This window comes from Dama dama, chromosome 18 (genome assembly GCF_033118175.1).
Source record: "Dama dama isolate Ldn47 chromosome 18, ASM3311817v1, whole genome shotgun sequence".
NCBI lineage: Eukaryota > Metazoa > Chordata > Mammalia > Artiodactyla > Cervidae > Dama > Dama dama.
The window spans coordinates 98,610,674-98,632,593 of record NC_083698.1 but is presented as its reverse complement, the minus strand read 5'-3'; the positions used below and the strand labels follow the sequence as shown (position 1 = coordinate 98,632,593).

The 21,920-nt window shown below is 42.5% G+C and overlaps 1 protein-coding gene across 1 annotated transcript in view; it reads left to right on the top strand.

The window, feature by feature from the left end:
- The first annotated feature begins 11,649 nt into the window (after window positions 1–11,649).
- Window positions 11,650–21,920, top strand: part of KDM7A (lysine demethylase 7A) — a 70,231-nt gene continuing 59,960 nt past the window's right edge. Inside the window, exon 1 of the mRNA XM_061165915.1 lies at window positions 11,650–11,843. Coding sequence (XP_061021898.1) covers window positions 11,650–11,843 — 194 coding nt within the window. The remainder of the gene's footprint in view (window positions 11,844–21,920) is intronic.

Below are 21,920 nucleotides of genomic sequence, written 5' to 3'. Positions count from 1 at the left end.
AGTAATCTGACAGCTGGCATAAAGAAGGCTGAGCACTGAAGAATCGATGCTGTCGAACTGTGGTGTTGGAGAAGACTTTTGAGAATCCCTTGGACTGCAAGGAGATCAAGCCAGTCAATCCTAAAGGAGATCAACCCTGAATATTCATTGGAGGGACTGATGCTGAAGCTGAAGCTCCACTACTTTGGCCACCTGATGCGAAGAGCCTGGAAAAGACCCTGATGCTGGGAAAGATTGAAGGCAGGAGGAGAAGGGGATGACAGAGCATGAGATGGTTGGATGGCATCACTGACTCAATGGACATCTGTTTGAGTAGTCTCTGGGAGTTGGTGATGGACAGGGAAGCCTGGCGTGCTGCAGTTTATGGGTCACAAACAGTCGGACACGACTGAACAAACTGAGCAACAACAACAAATCTGACATTGGTTATCAGCCTAAGGCAAAGCCAGTGCCGCCAGCAACTCTGTTTCTGAGGAGGAGAGGCGAGGATACACCTGTTCCAGGAGGTTGAAGGTTTCTTTAATGAGTTACCCTCATGATTGTCCCATAGTTCTCTCTTTGTCCTTAAATGTATTGACTGGAACTTGAAGCTTCCCGAAAGCTTTCTTGAGACGATCCACAGTTACTTTTGGTGTGGTTCCTTTCTCTTTTTCAACCAATCCAATCCCATCTGTATTTAAAATGCTCGCAAATTTTTCATAATGATGTAAGGATATAAGTAATAATAAATCAAATAGTATGGAACTACAGTGAAAAAATCTGGGAAATATTGAAGGTGGGAGGAAAAGGGGACAACAGAGGATGAGATGGTTGGATGGCGTCACCGACTCAATGGACATGAGTTTGGGTAAACTCCGGGAGTTGGTGATGGACAGGGAAGCCTGGTGTGCTGCAGTTCACAGGGTCGCAAAGAGCTGGACATGACTGAGCGACTGAACTGAACAGTGAAAAAAAAGTAGTCCTTTGGTATCATTGCTACACCTTGGCTACCCCTACCCTGCCACACTCTGTCCCCATGCCTCCCAGACCTAGTCTCTACTGGCAAGTACTTTGAACGCTTTTATCCACTTTTCTGTTATTCCACTTCATGTTTCTAAATAAAATACCTATATGGCTATTTCTCAATTTTGGATATTGCCTAATGACTTCCTGTTATTGTTATTGAGGATTTAACTCTTTCAATCCAACCCCTCTTCTAGACTCTCCATCTTCTAAGTACACTTATACTACCATTAAAAAAAAAAAAAATAGCCAGAGTTTAAATAGGATTCACTATAGAACTCCATAGTGTACTCCGATTGTTTCCTTTCTCTTACAACTTTAGTGTATCCTAAAATTAGAATCAACTTATTTTTTAATTTGCTTATTTTTCTAAATACTTAATTATTAATTCTCCTCCCCCCCTCCCCCGCTACCCCATGCTCCAATATCTGGAGAAGGAAATGGCAACCCACTCCAGTATTCTTGCCTGGAGAATCGCATAGACAGAGGAGTCTGGTGGGCTACAGTCCATAGGGTTGCAAAGAGCTGGACACAACTGAAGGGGATGACAGAGGATGGCATCACCGACTCGATGGACATGAGTTTGAGTGAAATCCGGGAGTTGGTGATGGACTTGCGTGCTGCGATTCATGGGGTCGCAGAGTCGGACACGACTGAACTGAACTGAGCTGAACGACTGAACTGAACTGAAGTGACTTAGCACACATGCTCCAATACATCTGTCGTCAGTTTTTTTTTTTTTTATGTTAACAAGATCATTCGAAGCAATCAGTTTCATTATTTTTTGGTCCCTGCAGACCTTTCCCTTGTCCTCCTGTTCTACCATCCTCACTCATCTGACAGATCGCTCTCTAGGCCTTCTGCTCTCTATAACCCTGGGATTTCCCTTTACCAGTCTCCTGGGTTGCATGAGTCTTAGCAGGAAGTACTTAAGCACCTCAGCAGCAAGTCATCTTCCTTGAATTGTATTTCTAATTCCTGGCCTCTGTCCTAGGCCCTGTGACAGGTCATTCTTTTGATATATCCAAGACCACATAGGCCTAGTGTCTAACTTTGTTCCTGCCAGTCTCTTTGCCCAGGGAAGGCCACCCGACTCCTCAACTCCAGTTCTAAGATAGGAACCCTCATAGCTGCTGACACACTTCCTTGATGCCAATGGATACCTTTGATTCTTTAGTTTATTATCCTTTGGATTCTGTATTATTGGGCCATCTTTGGCACACAGAGGAAAGAGACTGTGAAGTCTTATGGACCTGGGGTCATATCTCACCTGTTCCTCTTACTAGCTGCATAGCCTGAGCAAGTTGTCTTATTTTCTACATCAGAAAAGTCCAAGGATCAAAATACTACTCTCATTAAGATATATGTGTGTGTGTGTGTGTGTGTGCATGCGCTAAGTTGCTTCAGTTGTGTCCAACTCTTTGTGACCCTATGGATTGTAGCCCTCCAGGCTCCTCTGTCCATGGTATTCTCCAGGCAAGAATACTGGAGTGGGTTGCCATCATATCTTAATTTTTTATATATATATATATACACATACACACACATATATATGATAATGTACACTAAGAATCTAGGATAGTTTCTGCACATATATATATATTGGGTTGGCTAAAACGTTTGATTGGCTGTAAGTAAAAGACACATTTATCATTTTCACCAAGAATTTTATTGAACAACCTATTCACTAACAGAATGAACCTTTTTCAGCCAACCTGATAGCTCTAGATTCCATTCTCTACCGCCTTGTCTCCAGTCCTATCACCAACAGTCTTCTTTGCACTGTCATCTGGTTTTACTGTTTCCGGTGGATATACTGGTCCTTTGTGCATCTTCGCCTGGATCTCTCTAGGATCACCTGCTTCTGCCTCTCTAGGATCACCTGCCTCTGCGTCTTCCATCCTTTGATACTTCCCTTTGGCTCACTCAAGAAGCTAAGTCTAGAATCAAATAGAGAACATTTCTAGTCTTCCCAATGCTGCTACAAATAAGTAGGTCAAATCCATACTTAGTCTCACATACCATCTTTTTTTGGCAGAGACTATTTTCTAGCTCAAAAGACATCTGATAAGAGATGAAAATTAAATAGATGTTGAGAATTTTGCTTTATCATCTGTCAATACTCTGCCATCCGCCTCTACCATTATGCCTACACCTTCCTTGTTCTTTTCCCTACTCTAAATATAGATCCAAGAGTCCTTTTAGTTGTCCCACATTTATTTTGGCAAGGCCCAGCTCATCCTAGGCTTTGGTCTTCCTCACACCTTTTATACAAATCTGTGCTGCAATTTTGTATTTGTTTTTGACTGAATGTTCTTTTCACAAAGTTCTTTGAAAATCGTGGATTAAAAGGGCTGCCTGTGTACTACATGATTAACTCTTGGCTCACTATTTTTTTAATCTTGTAAATCATAAGTTTCTTAAAAGCAGGAATCATTTATACATTTCTTTCATTTTCTTCATGGCATCTAATATACTGCCTTACATGAAACAGGCCTCAGTAAAATCTTATTAACCCAACTTATTTTTGTTTCTACATGCTAAAGTAATTCTTTTTAGTATTTTTGTTAAAAATCATCTTTAAAGCAATTTTTTCTCAAATATATGAGACTATAAGCTTCTTTCCCGTAACTGGCCCTGAATATTAAGGCTGACTCTACATGAATTACTATTTTTAAGTACTTAAGCAAAAGATAGCTGGGAATTCTAAACCCTATCTTTAGTACTATAGTATTTTATAGTTTCTGTGCAATTAGAAAACAAAACTAAAACTTCAAAGCACTTGGTTTTAAAAATTGGAGGATAATTGCTTTACAATTATGTGTTAGTTTCTGCTGTACCTCAACGTGCACATGTATATGTATATCCCTCCCTCTTACGCCTTCCTCCCACTCACCCTTTTTGTTTTAATGTTAATTTCTTAATTAGGACTTATAAAAGAATAAATCTGTGATGCAATACAATTAAGAGGCAGGACTCACAATTTAATTAAATCTACAGACGTAATAGGTTGTAAGTTATTCTTGTAAATTATCCATAGGCAAAAGGTTTATAAGTCCTGAGGGATTCAAAGATGATGAACAATATCCAAACATTATGTATAGATTAATGTTGCAATTTTTAGGCCACAAAAAGTATTACTTGTCATTTGGGTTCAATTTGAAAGAGATTCTTTGAGTTTTAAAAACATTTGTTTACTGATCATTAGGAGCAACTGCTGATTGCCATCAATCAGAAACAAGGAGGACTCACCCCTAACATAAGAATGCAAACAAAATTTATTAAGAACTTGTCCATAATTTTCTCTTTTTATTTGGCTGTGCCGTGTGGCATATGGGGTCTTAGTCCCCCAACCAGGGATCAAACCTGTGCCCTCTGCATTGGGACTATGGAATCTTAACCACTGGACCACCAGGGAAGTCCCAATAACTTCTCTACAATTTTTATTACAGTGTTTAGCAAATTTTTCTTAAATCTACAGTACGGCTGAATACACCACCTCGAGTACTTATAAATTCTGTTGTTACACATCAGATTTTTCTGCTGCCACTCATTCAGTCCCCTTTAATGATAGATACCCCAGACTCATGACTAGTAAGTACTTGACCTTGATTATTTGGTTTGCTTCTTATAACCTGACACCCATAAACCAATGTATAAATCCCACCTCTTCTAGAGGTGGGAGTATAACTTCTTTATACTGCTTGGAAAGTAAATCTGTTTTATTATTTCATAAACAGAGATGGTGAAGGAAATATAATTTTTCAGTAGTTTTCTGTCCTTTCAGACTAAACATTCCCTGATTAACCCCACCAGATTAGATGTCCATCCTATGTGTGGCCAGAGCTCTCTGCATTTGTCTTCTACAGTGTGTTATGTTACAATTTTATATTTACTTGTTTATCCCACTCATGATGAGGACACTGAGCACACGTGATGTGTCTTTTGCTCTTGTGTTCTTAGCGACGACCAGCTGGATGGAGCAGACACTCAACAATGAATTCATGTATGAAGAGGTAGATGGATGAATAAATACTTTTAATTTTTGCCAACCCCTCAGGCTAATGACAGGTACATATGCATACAGACACAGACATGCAACATTTTCCAGACTAAATAATTCTTAATAAGATGTTGCTTACCCTACCAGGTGTATCTTTTCCAACTGCATTGAAGTACGCCAGAACTCAGAACGCGAAACCATGATCTAATGCCCTGCATAGGTCTTTTAGTAATTGGATTGGTATTTGAAACATGGGGGCTATGTCGGTAACATACCCAAGAGTTTTTTGATAGATCAAAACAGTGACAAATCCAAAGCGTTGTGATTATGGGCTAACTCTAAGCTCTAGGCCCCTGAAAGAAGAGTTTTAAATTTACAGAAAAATTGAGACGATAGCAGTTACCAAGTTTCCCCTGTTATTAACATCCTCCACTTGTCCAATACATTTGCTACGATTAACAAACGGACATTGATGCATTATAATTGACTAAAGCTCATGGTTTATTCATATTTCCTTAGTTTTAACCTAACATCCCTTTTCTTTTCCAGAATCCCATCTAGGATACTACATTAGACTTGCTTTTATTTTTTAATTTTTTGGTGGAAAGGAAAGTTTGATTTATTTTGGATGCCAGCAATTGGGGGTGGGGAGAGAGGGATGGCAGACTCCTGTCCAAAGGCTGACTCCCCACACTGACAATCAGTGGGCAAGAGAGTTCTAGACTGAGGGAGGGGGCTACATACAGAATTAGAACATTCAGCTGTGACAGTCATCTTGAAATTGGTCATGTGGTGGTGTGGTCAGCAGCATCTGGGTCATTTTAAGAACAGTTAAACTTCAATGAACGGTGGGTCTGTTCCCATTTCTCTGAGACCAGTTCTCAGAACTGGCAGCTTCTCCATGGCTACAGTCTGGCCATCACGTAGTTAACTTCTCTGCCTGGTGAGGATTTAAATGACATTTAATTGTCATGTTTCCTTAGACGACTCTTGGCTGTGACATTTTCTCGGGTTTTTCTTGTTTTTCATGACCCTGACAGTTTTGGGGAGTACTGGTGAGGTACTTTGTAGAATGCCCCTCTAATGGAATTTGTGTGTTTTTCATGGTTAGACTGGGGCACAGCTGGAGCTTTTTGTAAGGAGATAATAGTCCAAAACAGTGGTTATCAACAGTTTGCTGCATTGTCGTTGTCCACATGTGGGGCACAGGCCCACGAGTAATATCATCTCTCATTACACAAGGGATGGAGTGGTGGGAGCACTAGGAGCATTTAGAAAACTTATTTTGTAAAAGGTACCCCTCCCTATTCCTCTTTAGAAGGGTCAAATTTTCCCTCTTATTTCATAACCCTTTGGTTTGTAAAGCTTAAACAAACAAACAAAAAATAGTCCCATAGCATTTTGATCTCTGAAAGACAGGTGTAACTCTAAAAAGTGTTATCCACTGCAAAAATATCATTTAACTTCTGAAAAGACTCAGGAAAGGTTATATTTTTAAACTTATGAAGACTTATAAAAATACAGATAAGTTGAAAGACTAGTACCATAAACATTCATACACATCTCATTACCTAGATTCAACAATTGTTAATATTATCGGATTTGCTTCATTTATCTCCATCTTGCTTTTCCTTTTTTTTTTTTTTTGCTGGACCTTTCAAAGCAAGTGCTGACATCATAATGCTTTACTTTTAAAGCCTTAGTTTTGTTGTTCAGTTGCTAAGTCGTGTCCGACTCTCTTCGACTCTGTGGACTGTATGTAGCATGCCAGGCTTCCTAGTCCTTCACCATCTCCTGGAGTTTGCTCAAACTCACGTCCACTGAGTGGGTGATGCTATCCAACCATCTCATCCTCTGCCGCCCCCTTCTCCTTTTGCCTTCAATCCTTCCCAGCATCAGTCTTTTCCAATGAGTGGGCTCTTCCACATCAGGTGGCCAAAGTATTGGAACTTCAGCATCAGTCCTTCCAATGAATATTCAGGGTTGATTTCCTTTAGGACTGACTCGTTTGATCTCCTTTTAGTCCAAAGGACTCTCAAGAGTCTTCTCTGGCATTACAGTTAGAAAGCATCAATATCTTAGCATGTGTCTCCTAAAAATAAGGGCGTTCTTCTATAAAAGCACAATGTTGTTCACACCAAAGAAAATGAATGTTCATTTAATGTTATCTACAGGTTGTATTAAGATATCCTCAAATACCCCTAACTATATTGTCTAGACTTTATTTCAATCAGGATTAAAGTTCATAAATTACAGTTCTTTTCTTCTTTTTATTGAACTATAGTTGATTTATAATGTTTACTTTCAGGGGTACAGCAAAGTTATTCATTTTTTCTAATGATTCTGTTTTTTCTTCAAGTATGGATAGTGTTTTGGAAACAAGCTCCTTCTTTTTCTGAATCTGTAAGAAGAAAAGTAAATATCCTCTAGGGAAAAAAAATGTATTGGCACTGACTGAAGGTCTGAGGAGCACACCAGTGATATGCAAATTAAATTTTTTGTATAGAAAGGAACATGGAAGAATCAGAGGTCAGAGAAGGTGGGTTTTTTTTTTTTTTAAGGTTAAGAATTTTATTCCACACAGACAATTTAAATTATAAAACAATCAAGAAGGTGGGTTTTAAAGAAAAAGGAAGGAGAGGGAATACTGAGGAAGGGACTAGCAGACATGGTCATGGAGATAGACCAGTATTGGCCGTAGAGAGGAGCAAAGTTGTCAGGCTGGAGCAAACATTTCTTATCAGAGAAATGAGGGTTTACAGATAAGTGAAGTATTAAAAAAATCCACAAATGACTTACATTTGATATAAATGTTAAGTAAGATGTATGGTAGTTACGAAAGTGAAAGTCACTCAGTTGTGTCCAACTCTTTGTGAACCCATGGATTATACAGTTCATGGAATTCTCCAGGCCAAAGTACTGGAGTGGGTAGCCTTTCTCTTCTCCAAGGGATCTTCCCAACCCAGGGATTGAACCCAGATCTCCCGCATTGAGGGCAGATTCTTTACCAGCTGAGCCACAAGGGAAGCCCAAGAATACTGGAGTGGGTAGCCTATCCCTTCTCCAGTGGATCTTCTTGACCCAGGAATCAAACCAGGGTCTCCTGCATTGCAGGTGGATTATTTACCAACTGAGCTATCAGGAAAGTCCATGGTAGTTACTAGAGGACCCTCAAAGGAGAAAGGCTGAGGGAGTCCCATGTCATTGCCAATCAATGCTGGCATGGAGCTGGGTGTCTCTCCTCAAGATATTTTCTTTCTGAAATTCTCTTCCCCCTTGTTTTTGGGATAATACTTTCCTAATCTTCTCTCCTAACTTTCTAGCTTCTCTTCCTTCTGTCCTACTATTATTAATAAACAAATAAAATAATTACAGATAATTATTACTGTTTAGTTGCTAAGTCGTGTCTGAGTCTTTGTGACCCTATGGACTGTAGCCCATTAGGCTCCTCTGTTCATGGGATTTCTTAAGCAAGAATGCTCGAGTGGGGTGCTATTTCCTTCTCCAGGGGCTCTTCCCGACCCAGGGATCAAACCTGAGTTTCCAGCCTTAGCAGGCACATTCTTTACCACTGAGCCACACTCATAAATAACAGCTATATGGATTAGTATGTACCAGGAATTGTGACCTGCATTTTGTTATCTCATTTAATGCACTGAACTGTGTGAAGTAGATATTCTTATCATGCCTTAAAATAAGAACACTAAAATCCAATAGCTAGTTGCCACAGAGATAGGAGACTATGGAACTCAAGCACATGCTCTTAATTATAAGGCATGGAGCTTGTCACTAAAATTTCAGCATCATTCAGAGGTCCAGCCTGCATCCTTTTCTTTTCGAGGTCCAATCTTTGTGTTTAAATTTCTTTAATCTTTCCTTACAGATCTATATGCCTTATAGTATTTATATTCTTGCAGATTTTTCTGATGTGCCTTTGAAACTGGAGACTCAACTAAGTAGGCCAGGTGAAAACACACAGAAGTGATGCTAGTTTCCTCACTGGATCCTGTCAGGTGTGAGTGTCTGATTTGTCCCATTGCTGACGTCCGTTGAAGTCTGAAAAGGTGGTGCTTGTCAGACTTCTCCACCGTCAAGTTTCTTTAATTCTCTTTGTAGTTAGTAAGAGTTTTGTGAGTAGATACTTTGAAAGTATGTAAATATTCCAATTATTTTCAAACTTTCAATTTGTGTTGATTTACATCTGTATGGTTTCCTGTGCTATTCAATGGGTTTTAACACATTTTTTGGTCCCAGATTTGGGACACAAATTGCCCTGTGTCCTTTTGACATGCACCATCATTCTTGAACATATCCTTGTTTTCTGGCACAAATAGGGACTCCAGTCTCTTGTTTTACTTCTCTCCTCCAGTCCTGGAATCAGCCATCTGGCCAAGAAGAAAAATGAAGTGGAGAATAGTATTTAGAAACCAAGATCTGGGCTAGATGTCCTCATCATTGTGTTGTGTCCCAGACTCTCTTGATGGACAGAGTATGCACCGACTTATATACCAATATTTATTTCTATAAATAGAAATAGATTGATACCTCCATTACCAGTTCACTACAACAAGTTTCAGTTTAGTTTTCTTTCCATATTTCTAACTCTCTTTCTCAACAGTGAGAAATGAGCTCCCATTTTCCTTAATATATTTACTTACCAATCCTCTTGTACATAACCTATCTATGATCGTCACTGCTGCCTCCTCCTCTGCTTGGCTACCCTCTCACTCCATCCATGCTGACATCCCAAGGCCAGGAGGCTCCTCTAGCACCAAGAGCACCCCCATACCAGGCCACGTGCCTGTCTGAATGCCCTTCTCATCACGACTCCAACATGACAGCTTCTACTGCCTCCCCTTCTGTGACAACACACATCCTCTACGGTGTACTTTTAAAAATACATGGTCTCTTCTGCTTGAGATAAAAGTCTCTGTGAGGTAGTTAAGTAAGATATTATTATCCATAATTTTTCTTCGAAGAGATCTTCAAAATCTAATTCAAGAGAAACAGAGTGACCCGCTCAAAGTCACACAGCTTCGACAAAACAGGATTTGAACGTAAGCCTCTTCACTACCCCAATCCAGGATGCCTCTAAACTTATGCTGAAATTACAGTAACTTTTCTTTTTTCACTAGCAGAAACAGGTTTCCAACTCATTCATTCTGTGGTCAACTCTGACTTCCAGGTGTTTCTTTTCATGCAAAATATGAGACAAGCAATGGTGTGATAGAAAAAGGACTGGTTGCGGAATCAAGAAACTTAAAAACTTTAGTTCAAGCCCAGATCTGAGACTTTAAGCAAGTTAAGTGCTTTCCTCATTTATAAAAAGGTTAGACTAGGTATCAGTGAGTCTCTGCCTTGGGTTGAGTGAGATGGCAGCTACAGGATTTTTTTGTTGTTTTTTAAATCAATGATAGACATGCCTTTGAAATGTAGCTGTGAACATCTGTTCCCATAATTCCTATATATATACATATATATAATTTTATTGAAGTATAGTTAATTTACAATGTTCCATAATTCTTAACATCCCTTCCAACTCGCCCCAATTATGATACCAAGGCAATCCATTTCTATTGGATGTGTTAGCTGTTTTTATTATCAGTCTCATCCTTCATTCAAAAATACTTATTAGTGGCCTATCATCTGCCAAGTCCCGTATTACCGTTTTTCTAATAGTCCCTTTCCGACGTGTCACTGTCACTTAGAATTTTATTTCTGTTTTCCAAACTTGGAACTCATCTAAGTATTCCCATCTAAGTCGTGTTGTTTATAAGCACTCCAGATTCCTCTCCGGTCCTTTCTCCACCCACCACATTTCAAGACTGGTTCCTCTGGGCTCCCAGACATTAAATGAATTCCTCTTGGGAACAACCTCCTTCACCTACCAGTGGCTCCATCAACACTGCATTCCTGGCTTGGTCGGTGGGAATTCGGGTGGGACGTTTTTGGAACTTTGAATGACTCCCTAGCATACTCCTGCCCCTCAGCAGGACTTAAGCAGATCGCTGTGCTGTTAACCCTCGGCTCGGACCCGCGGAGGTTAATTGATTTAAGATACTCCCGGGGTCGGGAGGAGGCCCCGGCGGGGCTCTAATTTCCTCGGGTCCAGGGCCAGGGCACAGACGTAGCGCGCCGCTTTCCACTGCGCAGTAACTCCTCCGGCCTCCGCGGTCACTCAGAAATGCCGGAGCCGGCCGTTCGCACGCACCCGCCGCCCTCCTCCCGCGGCCGCGCGCCCCGCGCCGCCGCGCGTGTCCTCAGGGAGCCTCTGCTTCCCTCCGCCTCCCCCGCCCCGCGTGCCCTTCAGCGCGTCTCCCTCCGCCCGGCCGACGCGAGCGGAGCGGGCGCGCGCGCCGGGCGGCAGAACGACGTGCGCGACACGCGCGGCCCCGCGCGGAGCGCCGGAAGGAGCCGGGCTCGGTCCCCGCGCGGCGTGCGCGCGCCGCCGCTCGCCGCCCGCCCCCTCCGGGCCCGGCTGCGGCCTCGCGCGCGCGCACTGAGGCGCCGCCGCCGCCGCCGCCGCCGCCGCCGCCGCGGCTGCTGCTCCGGCTGCTGCAGGAGGCGGCGCTGGCTGGCGGCTGCGCTCGCTTCAGTCTGCAAGCGGAGCAGCGAGCGAGCGTGTGTGTGTGTGTTTTTTAAAGATGGCCGGAGCGGCGGCGGCGGTGGCCGCGGGAGCAGCAGCTGGAGCCGCCGCGGCAGCCGTGTCGGTGGCGGCTCCGGGCCGGGCCTCGGCAGCCCCGCCGCCCCCGCCGGTGTACTGTGTGTGCCGGCAGCCGTACGACGTGAACCGCTTCATGATCGAGTGCGATATCTGCAAGGACTGGTTCCACGGCAGGTAAATAAACCCCCTCCAGCCCCGCCGCCGCCGCCGCCGGCCACCGGCCAACCGCCGCCGTCGCCGCGCCGGCCGCCCGCGCCGCCGGCCGCCGAGCCGCACCGAGCGCCGAGGGGCCCGGGTGCCTAGCCCCCCGGCCCGGGCAGCGGGGCGCGCGGGGCCCCGGGCTCGCCGGGCGCCCAGCGGGCTTAGAGGGGGCTGGTGGGATCGCCCGGCCGGCCGAAGAGTCGCCACAACAAACGGGAACAAAGGGGACCGGCCGAGAAGTTGGCAGGGGGAGTACCGGGGCGAGGGGACGCGGCCAGGGCAGGCGCCAGCGGAGGCGGCGGTCGGAGCGCCGGCCCGGCCCGGCCCGCCGCGCCCGCAGCCCGACCGCCGCCCCGCCCGGCCGGGGCTCCCGGCCCGGAGTCGCCACCCGGCTGGCCGCCCTGCCCGACCGGTCGCCGCTCCTTCCTTCCGGGCGGCGAGCGGCCGGCCCCAGCCCGGGGTCTCCAGAAATTGCCCTCCTCGCCTCCGCCGCTCGCCCGCCCGCGGGTCGCGGTCGCGCCCCCTTCCCCGGGCTTTTTATCAAACTTCCTCGGCCGCGGGGCGCTGGGACGGGGGCGTCGGCAGCGCCGGCCCGGCGGGGCTCCAGCGGAGTAAACAGAGCAACAGATGAGGAGGCACTTGCGGGGACTCGAGAGAGATGCCAGTCGGAAGTTCGGGCCGGGGGTCCCGGGCGGGGCGGCGGGGCGGCTCGGGTCTCGGCCCCCAGCCGCCGGAGCGGCTCAGCCCGTCCCGGCGCGGGTGGAGCGGATGGAGTGGGCAGCGGGGCCCCGAGGGACAGCCTCGCGCCCCAGTCCCCCGCGGCCGCCCCCGCGCCGCGGCTCAAACTTTGTTACAAAGAGTGAAACGTCCCCAATCGCCCGAGGGGACGGCGACCGGGGGCTGGCGATCCGGGGGCCAGCGCCCGGGGGGCCTGGGGCGGGCGAACTTTGGCCGGCCGGTGGGGACTTCGGGGCGGGTGGCGGGGGCGGCGAGCGTCGCCTTCTGCCTCGGCCGCCGCCTGTGTCTCGGGTTTGACGTTTGTGAGAGCTCGGGCCGCCCCCGCCGCCGAGCCGCCGACTCGTGTGTTTTGTAATCAAAGTGTGAGGCTAATAAAGGGCGGCGCCACAGCCTCTTGACTCCGGCGTGGGAGGGATTCGCAGGCATTTAAACAAAGAAACTAGTTGAGGTTGGGCTCCCCAAGTCCTTATTTGGGTGTTGTGGCAAGGCCTGCGGTCACTTTTAGGTGAAGCAGGTTTCCCGAGCCCCGTTTCGGGGTGTTTCTGGGCGAGAGTACGCTCGCGGGTAATAGCAGATATGGTGACTGTGATTGTAGGAAGTGTCCTTTGATTGACAGCAGGACATTTAAATACAGCCTCCACTCCCCCCCTCCCCAATTTTGCAGAAACACTACACGACCAGGCCAGATGTCTTAGTCTCCCTCTACTGGCCCTGGGAGAGAAAACCAGTTCACTTGCAGCGTTCCTGTCAGTGCTGAGCGCTAGGTACAGTTAGTTTTACTTAATTTTCAAGTACAGCTAGTTTTACTTGATCCGTTTTCAGGTTGCCTAATTCTGACAGCAACAGCAGAAGGAGAGTAAAACCAGCAAATTGTCGACGTAAAAGTTAAGACAGCGTCCTTGCTTTGTATGGCAGATCCTCTTTTCACAGTCTGGTATATGCTGGGAGTGTTATTACAGCCGTGCCGCTTGTAATCAAAAACAAATTCTCTGAAGTTCTTTTTCGTTACTTGGAACCGATGCTTTTCCTATATTTTGGTTGTACGTAAAACTGAAATAGGAAGCTACAAGTCTTGCCAGTTGTATCTCTATATCCTCTTTTCCCATCATATGCAACCAGAATAGAGATTATCCAGAAATCTAGGTTCCGTGCAGAATAAATCCCGAATCCCTGGTGATTATGCAGACTTATTTTTTAGCTGTTTTAGCTTCATAAGAAATTTATCCCATTGTACAATGTAGCGGTTTGCTAGGTTAATCAATTTTAGACTGGAATTTTATTTATCTTAATTTAGGTAACACTATAACCGTGAAAAGCTGCAGGTAGTTTATGAGAACTCTTGTTAATACATTTAAGTATTAAATTTGTAAACAGAAAAGGTTGAAGGGAAAACAGAGGGCGTGTATAAAGGAGGGAGAGCAGGAGTGTGGGCTACTTTGTCACATGAATTTGTGTGACTTTGTATCTGTGGAGGTGACTTTGAAAAATGTTTTTTTGAACCCAGGGCTTTTTTGACCAGCAACCCTTGAGAACTTAATGTGATTCAGATGTCAAAAGTTAGAAAATCTAGTGATACATAATGCCATACGGTGCAAAAGCAGTATCTTATTAGCAAGTTTAACTCAGTGAAATATTGGTAATTTGGGGTCCATATGTTTCTCTTGTAATCAATATTTATTCTGTTTATTGTACCACAAGTGAATGGTTTAGTGAACACAGCAAAATGTTCTTATGTATTAATTATTAAACAGATGTCATTTGCTTATGTGAGAATTGGCCCCTAAAATACCATGGTGTATCTTTAATCTTGGAGAAGGAAATGGCAGCCCACTCCAGTAGTCTTGCCTGGAGAATCCCATGGACAGAGGAGCCTTGTGGGCTGCAGTCCACGGGTCGCAAGAGTGGAACATGACTGAGCAACTAAGCTTCCCCATGTATCTTTAATCTCCATGCTCAACTTTCCTTTGGTTTCCAGGGATGGTCTATCTGCAGAAGAGGAAGAAAGCATAGGAGAATGGATACAGAGGTTTATCTCTACCTGGATAACTTCTTGATACTTTTTATTTTTTCAAGTAGAAAAAATTTTTTAATCTCAAGGAGTCAGTGAATTTTGGTATAAATTTGGGTTTACTCTGTCTGGAGTTCCTGGCATCTGGAAATACAAAAAGGTTTTGTCCTAAACTATCCTGACTGGGAAGACCTTCCTTGAGGCTTTTTAGTCAGGCATGAGGTCAGATGGAACCAGCTTCCTCCAAGTTTGAGGCTTTTGAACTTTGATTGCATCCTTAGTGTTTAGGAATTCCTGTTCTTCAAGTCTACCTAAGTCTTTTCTGTAAGTAGGAGGGAAAAAGAATATGGGTCCAGGGAGGAAAAGAATATGGGTTCAGGGTACAACTGATAATTGATACCTTGGGGGTGGTGAGCTGAGGAATTAACAGGACTTTCCTGGGCAGGTTCCTTCCAACCTGGAGACAGAGTTCTTCCTCAGAGTCCTTAGTGGAAGTAAGACAATGGACAACTTTCTTGACAATGCCCTTCCCCCTAATCTCTAGGCTAGATGTCTTTCCATAGTGCTTTTATTTCATCCTTTGTAGAATTGCATCATTGCCCTAATTTAGTTGTATTATAATGTCTTTTCTCTCCCTATTGTAATGTAAATATCTTTATTTACTAGTCTTGTTAGTCACATTCATTTTAACATTTAAGTTATAGGTATGTACTTTTAAAAATAAAACTGGAGAAAATAAAACTAGGAATTTATGCATTCTACTGTTTCCTATCATTTATCAATGTTTACTTTTTCCTATCTTTAATGTTCTTGAAAAACATTTTCAGTGGCTGCACAGAGGTTAATTTCAAGGAAGTACAATGCATTTTGAAATCATTCCCCTCTTGTTAGTTTTTTACTTTGTTTACGACTTCTTGTATTTCCTAATGATGGATGGTCGACAGCCTTCTAAACAAACCAATTGTGAACATTTCTAATCATTTCCTTAGAATAAATCAAATGAGTTAACACATGTAAAACACTTAGAAGATGATCTGAGCCATGTAAATACTCAGTAAGAAATTTCCTTGAAGTAGAATGGTTAGTCACAGGGCATAGATATTTTTAGGCTTCTTGTGGCTATTGCCAGATTGTCTTCCAGAAAGGTTATTTCAGTTTATACTTTCACCCATTGCCCACTTGTATTTTCCTGGGTTCTCACTAAGGTATTATTATTAACCATTACTACCCTCCTCCCCCCCAAAAATCCTCAAACAAAAAATGTCGCCATTCTGCAGATAATTGAATATTTCTACCAAATGACGTACCCATGAACCCAGAAAACCATTCATGGCAGCACTGTTCTATTATCCCCAAATGGGAACAGCTTAAATATCATCAAGACTTGATTGTATGAATTGTGGCATACTCATGGAATGCTACTTAGCCTTCAAGAAGGACTGTACTCCTGATGTGTGCAATGACGTGGGTGGATCTCATGGATATGAAGTTGAACAAAGGAAGACAGGCATGAAAGCATATACTATTTGATTCTACTTCTGTGAAGTTCAAGTGCAGGCATAATTGGGTGATAGAAGTCAGACTGGTACTTACCTCTCCAGGGGTGTTTCCTGAGAGGAGGCGGAAGGGAGCTTCCAAGGTGCAGGAAATATTCTGTATCTTGGTCATGTGTGTGTACAGGTGGAGAAGTTCACTGATCTGCATACACATTGAAGATTTCTTAAAACTTTATTATACTTCAAATATTAAAATGAATAGTATAAAAAAATAAAAATTTGCCACTTTGCGTCTAATTCTCACTGTAACCTTGCTGGATAAGTGTTGTTATTATCTCCATTTTACAGAGGAGGCATCTGAGGGTTGAGAGGTCAGTAACTATCCCAGGGTTGCAAAGCTAGAAGGTCATAGAGCAAGGTCTATTTACAGAAATACATCTGTAAAACATCTTATTTTTCTTTATTACAATTATTTTCCGTGGTGTAAATAGACAACACATAGTATTTTGTGATTTTATTTCATCTCTTGTTCCTGACACAAGGGATTGCCTCTTGGGTTTTATCAAGTATGCTGTTGGCTTTGGCCCAATTTTCAGTATGCCTGGCGCTGTTCTTGGTGCTAGAAATACAGTGGTGAGTAAAGCAAAGTCCTTGGTCTCCTGTAACATACTCTATGGAAATGGCAACCTGCTCCAATATTCTAGCCTGGGCAATCCCATGAACAGAGGAACCTGGTGGGCTGCAGTCCGTGGGGTTGCAGAGAGTCAGATAGAACTGAGCACACATGCACAGGGGTGGTGGGGAGGTGGGATAGATGAACAAATATGCATGCCAAAAGAATGTTTAGTGCTGTGAAGAAAAATTGAGTTAGAAGAGAAAGGACTGGGGGTAGTGTAAGTCTGTGTTCATATGGTGTGATTATGGGAGGTTTTGAGAAAGAGACATTGGAATGCTAAAAAAATTTTGGATTTCACTCGGAGCAAATAGTCAAATATTTTGAGTGGAGGAATAAACCATTTGACCTAAACTTTAAAAGATTCACTCTGGCTGCTACATGGAGAAAAGAGAGGGGAGATAAAGGTGACAGGCAGATGAGTCAGAAAGCCATTGTGATAATCCAGATGAGAGATGATTTAGAATGTTTGAGTGGGTTTTGGTAATTTACACAGGTCCTATATTAATTTTTATTCCTGAAGTTTGAATGAATGAAGAGCCTGGTTTGTGAGGATAGAAGCATGTTACCAAGAATAATGCTATTGGATAGGAGTTTCCCAGCTACTCACTGTGGAGTCCTGGGAACTTACTCGAACTCTTAAACTGAATGCTTTACCAGCGCTAGGCGCTGTTCTAACTGCGTTAGCTCTCTTAACTAACTCATCTAATTCTCATTGTAACCTTGCTGGATAAGTGGTGGTGTTATCTCCATTTTACAGATGAGGAGTCCGAGGGTTGAGAGGTCAGTAACTTTCCCGGGGTTGCAGAGCTAGAAGGTCATAGAGCGAGATCTGAACTCCGCCTCTGTCCTGGGGTGGCTGGTGCGCTGGGGTGGGGGCATAGATGAACAGATGTGACAGGGTTCCACAGAAATACATCTGTAAACATCTTCCTTATTTTTCTTTATTACAATTAATTTCTGTGGCATAAATAGGTTTAAAATAAACATAACTGGCTTGGGAACAGAGTGTAAAATAGTTACTTGAAAAATTTTATAATTAACTGTTTCATCCTTCTTATAATGGACTTCTTATTGGAGTGTATTTTGGTTTTTCTTAATGTCAAGGTTGGGAATTACTTTTAAAATTGGTTTTATATACATTTCTGCTTAATGATCAAGTCTTTTAGTATTATAAACATACTACGTGAACATGTATCATCTCCCTGTAAGAGACAAAAAGTCTATTTATTGAATTTCTCAACATCTTTTTTTTGATGTGACAGTTTATCATGGGAGAATATATGAGTATTTTCTTCATATGTTTCACTTACAATTGTAATTATACATACATGCTCAGTTTTACTTTTTGAACGAAAATATGTTGTGAAATGGAGTCATAGAATGCTTAGTGACACTAACATATAGTTCTCCCATCAAGCTTTAAAAAATTGTAAACCATTAGTTTGGGGGCAGATTTCTGCTTGGTTTGCTCTCATATCTCGTGTTCTTAGGCATGAAATTGAGTTTACTGATCACCAAGGGGAAGAACGCCTTTTTATTTGATGATCTGATGTGGTGGAGCTCAAGAATAAGAATAGAACAGGTGTGAAGGAAATTGATCACAAAGCGAGCTTTGGCGGGTTGAGCAGTTGAAACACCACAATAACTTGCGCAGCTTTTGAGCAGCAGGTCAGTGCTGAGGTTGCAGCTGCTACCGAGTGTCTAATTCTTCTTGGAAGTTATGTTTTATTGTTGCAGTGATTGCTTACTTACTTTTCTATGAATATGAACTACAGTGGGAGTTAGTGGTAACTTCTGTGATTTTTGTGAGGATTTGTGTGAACCCTGGTTCCTTTTATTGGAGAATGGTTGTTAGAGACCAAGGTCTGGCACTCGGTGGACTCATTGCTTCCAGGCCTTCTCCGTGGACAGAGCTAGGAAATACTCTAGTCACACACGTGTGTGTGTTTGCGTCTATCTGTATTAAGACTGTAAAGTTTTATAATACCTTTGATTCTAATCTAACATCACAAAGTTCATTTTAACCTTCCCCTTTCCTTATAACTTTATTGACTAACAGAGATGCAGCTCTCATTATCTATAATATATAATTTACTTATTTCTTCAATCCTAGTGTATACATAAAGTACATAAAATAGTTCTCAAGTTGGTAACCTATGTGCTTCTGAGAAAGGCAATTTGCTAAGTAGATTCTAGTATCTGTGTAGGGTTTTTTTTTTTGTCTTTAGCTTTATAGCCTTATATCTAGGCAGAAGACTGTTTTCCAAAGTTACCTTAGTTCTTTTCCTCTACTTTAGTGAGTTATTTATTTGTAACATGGTTAGGTTTATTTGTGGGGCTTCCCTGGTGGCTCAGTTGGTGAAGAATCTGCCTGCAATGCGGGAGGCCTGGGTTTGATCCCTGGGTTGGGAAGATCCCCTGGAGAAGGGAAAGGCTGCCCCCTCCAGTATTCTGGCCTGGAGAATTCCATGGACTGTATAGACCATGAGATCGCAGAGAGTCGACATGACTGAGCTGAGTGACTTTCACTTAGGTTTATTTGTTACTGTTTATATTGCATTCTGGATTCCTCCTCTGTCCTGGTTGGTTTTAATTGTTGGTTTGTATTTTGAGAATGTGATACATGGTTGTGGTTTTAAGAAACCAGAAGTTATTTGAAAAGGTATACTCAGAAGTGTCAACGCCCCCTTCACTCCTCCTTGCCCCTCTGCGTCCCCCATCTCCCCTGTCCCCGTGAGTCATCAAGTTTCTTTCCGTGTGAAGTCTTCTGTTTGTTTTCTCACAAAACAAGCAGATCCATGTGTATTTTCTCACAACCGCTTTTTTTCCCCCCACAAAGTGTATCATACAATAGATACTCTTTGCTTTTTTTTTAACTTTGACAGTGTATACTGGAAATCACTCTTCTTTATTCTTTTTAACAGCTGTATGGTACTCCTTTGTGTGCATATACCCTGATCTATTTATCCATTTTCTTGTGTATGGGCATCTAGGTTGTTTTTATAATTACAGTAATGAGTAACCTTGTGCATATGTATTTTTGCTTTAATGGAAGTGTATCTCCAGGTTAGATTGCTAGAAGTAGAATTACTTGGTCAAAAATGAGTGCACTGTTTTGTCAGGCTCACCAGATTCCTCTTCTGAATGGTTGGACTAGTTTTCATTCCCACCATCAGTGTAGGAGAGTTCCACTTTCCACATTCTTGACATCAGGACCTGTTGTCATATTTTTAATCTTTGCCAACCTAAGAGATCAAAAATGGTATCCATGTTTTGATTTGCATATCTCTAAAAATTACAAATGAATTTGAAAAATTTTTCATGGGACTCAGGGCCATTTTCTTTTTCCTTTTCTTTTTTCTTTTTTTTTAAAGAATCATCTGTTTATATATTCTGAGAGCCCCAAGCATGGTTAATGGAAACTAGTTAAGATTCTTTCAGTGGGTTGGTTTGTCATTCAGTTGAATGTTGCTAGCCACCACAATGGTCTTGGCTTTGATTTTTATTTTTGTGTTTTTTTTTTTTTTTTTTTAAGAAAATTTCAGACATAAACAGAAATAAACAGGACAGTATAATGGGCTCCCAGAGACCATCACTCCGTTTTAGTGATTAACAATTCATTCATGACCAATCTTGCTTCATTTAACCCTGCCCTGATTTCCCTTGCCCTTGGTGTTATTTTTAGTGAACTTGGGGTGTATCATTATATCTGTGACTATTTTAGCACGTGTTTCTCTTAAGATAAGGCCTCTTCTAAGAAAAACTACAATAAATGGCAAATCTTGGTACTGTATTAATAGTTTGCATCGAGGTCCAAGTAAGGTCCACACATTTGATTCTCAGCTGGATGGGATGCTGCCTCCCAGAGGACACGAGGCAGTGTCTGGAGACGTCTGTTATTTTGGCAGGGGGTGGGTGGAGCTGTTCCAGGCGTGTCAGAGGAGAGGGCAGGTGTGCTGCTGAGCGTCACGCACAGCGCAGCCCCCTAAGGAAGAGTTACCTAGTCCTAAATGTCAACAGTCCTGCTGTTGGAAACCCTGATTTGTCTGTTTTGGTCTTCTTTCTTTTTTCCTTTGCAATTTATTTCTTGCAGAAAGTGGTGGTTTATCCACTTTCTGGATTTTGCTTATTACATCCCTGTAGTATCTCTCAACATGTTCCTCTCTTCCCTGTAAGTTGATAGTTGGAGGTAGAAGATCTTGACCCGATTTCAGGTATTTTTCCCCCCAAGAGTATTTTATGAATGGATGGTATAGTCTTCCATTGGGAGGCATGAAATGTCTGGGAGTTTCTATTTTTGTTACATTTGCTGCCATTGGTCAATGCCAGTATCCATTCATTTGTTCATTAGCAGTTGCAAAATGATATTTTAATTATAAAATTTCTTCTTCATGTATTAGCTGGAGTACTTTTATAACAAGAAAACTTCCCTTTGTCTACTCCTTTGGTTACATAGTGGTACAGTTTATATAGGAAAGGCAGATTTAAATGCTTGATTCTTTCCCTTAATCACTGGTTTTGAAATTAATTGGCTCAGTATCTTCTATTGGTTATTAAAGGAAAAATTTCAATGTATAATATGTATTAGTTTTAAGCAATGTGAAGTAAAATGATGAATCTTAAAAAAGGTCCATGTCTCCTTTGACCACATAACTTAACTAAGAAACAAAAAACCTCCAAAATCTGGTAAGCAATTCAAGCAATATAGAAAGATAAAAAAATGAAAAGTGGAAGTGTCTTGTCTCCTTCCTACAGTCCCCTTTCCTCAGTGGAAAATACCGTTAACAATTTTGAATTTCTATCCAGATGGAAGGGGTCATATGGTATATATGGTTTTGTACCTTGTTCGTCTTAATTTTTAAAAATATTCCAGTGGTCTAGGAGAGCTCTTCACATCAGCATATACAGATATCTCATGCTTTTTAATGGCTACATAGAATTCCATTCTGTGGATTTACCATAATTTACCTGATTCTCTGTTGATGAATTCTTCAGCTGGTTTCTCTCTCTCTCTCTTTTTTAGTACTTAACAGTGCTGCAATATATATGTAGATATTTTTGTGTTTCTCTTTATTCTTGATAAGCATTTAGGTACATTCTTAAGTTCCTAGCATTATACACTCTGAAATTGT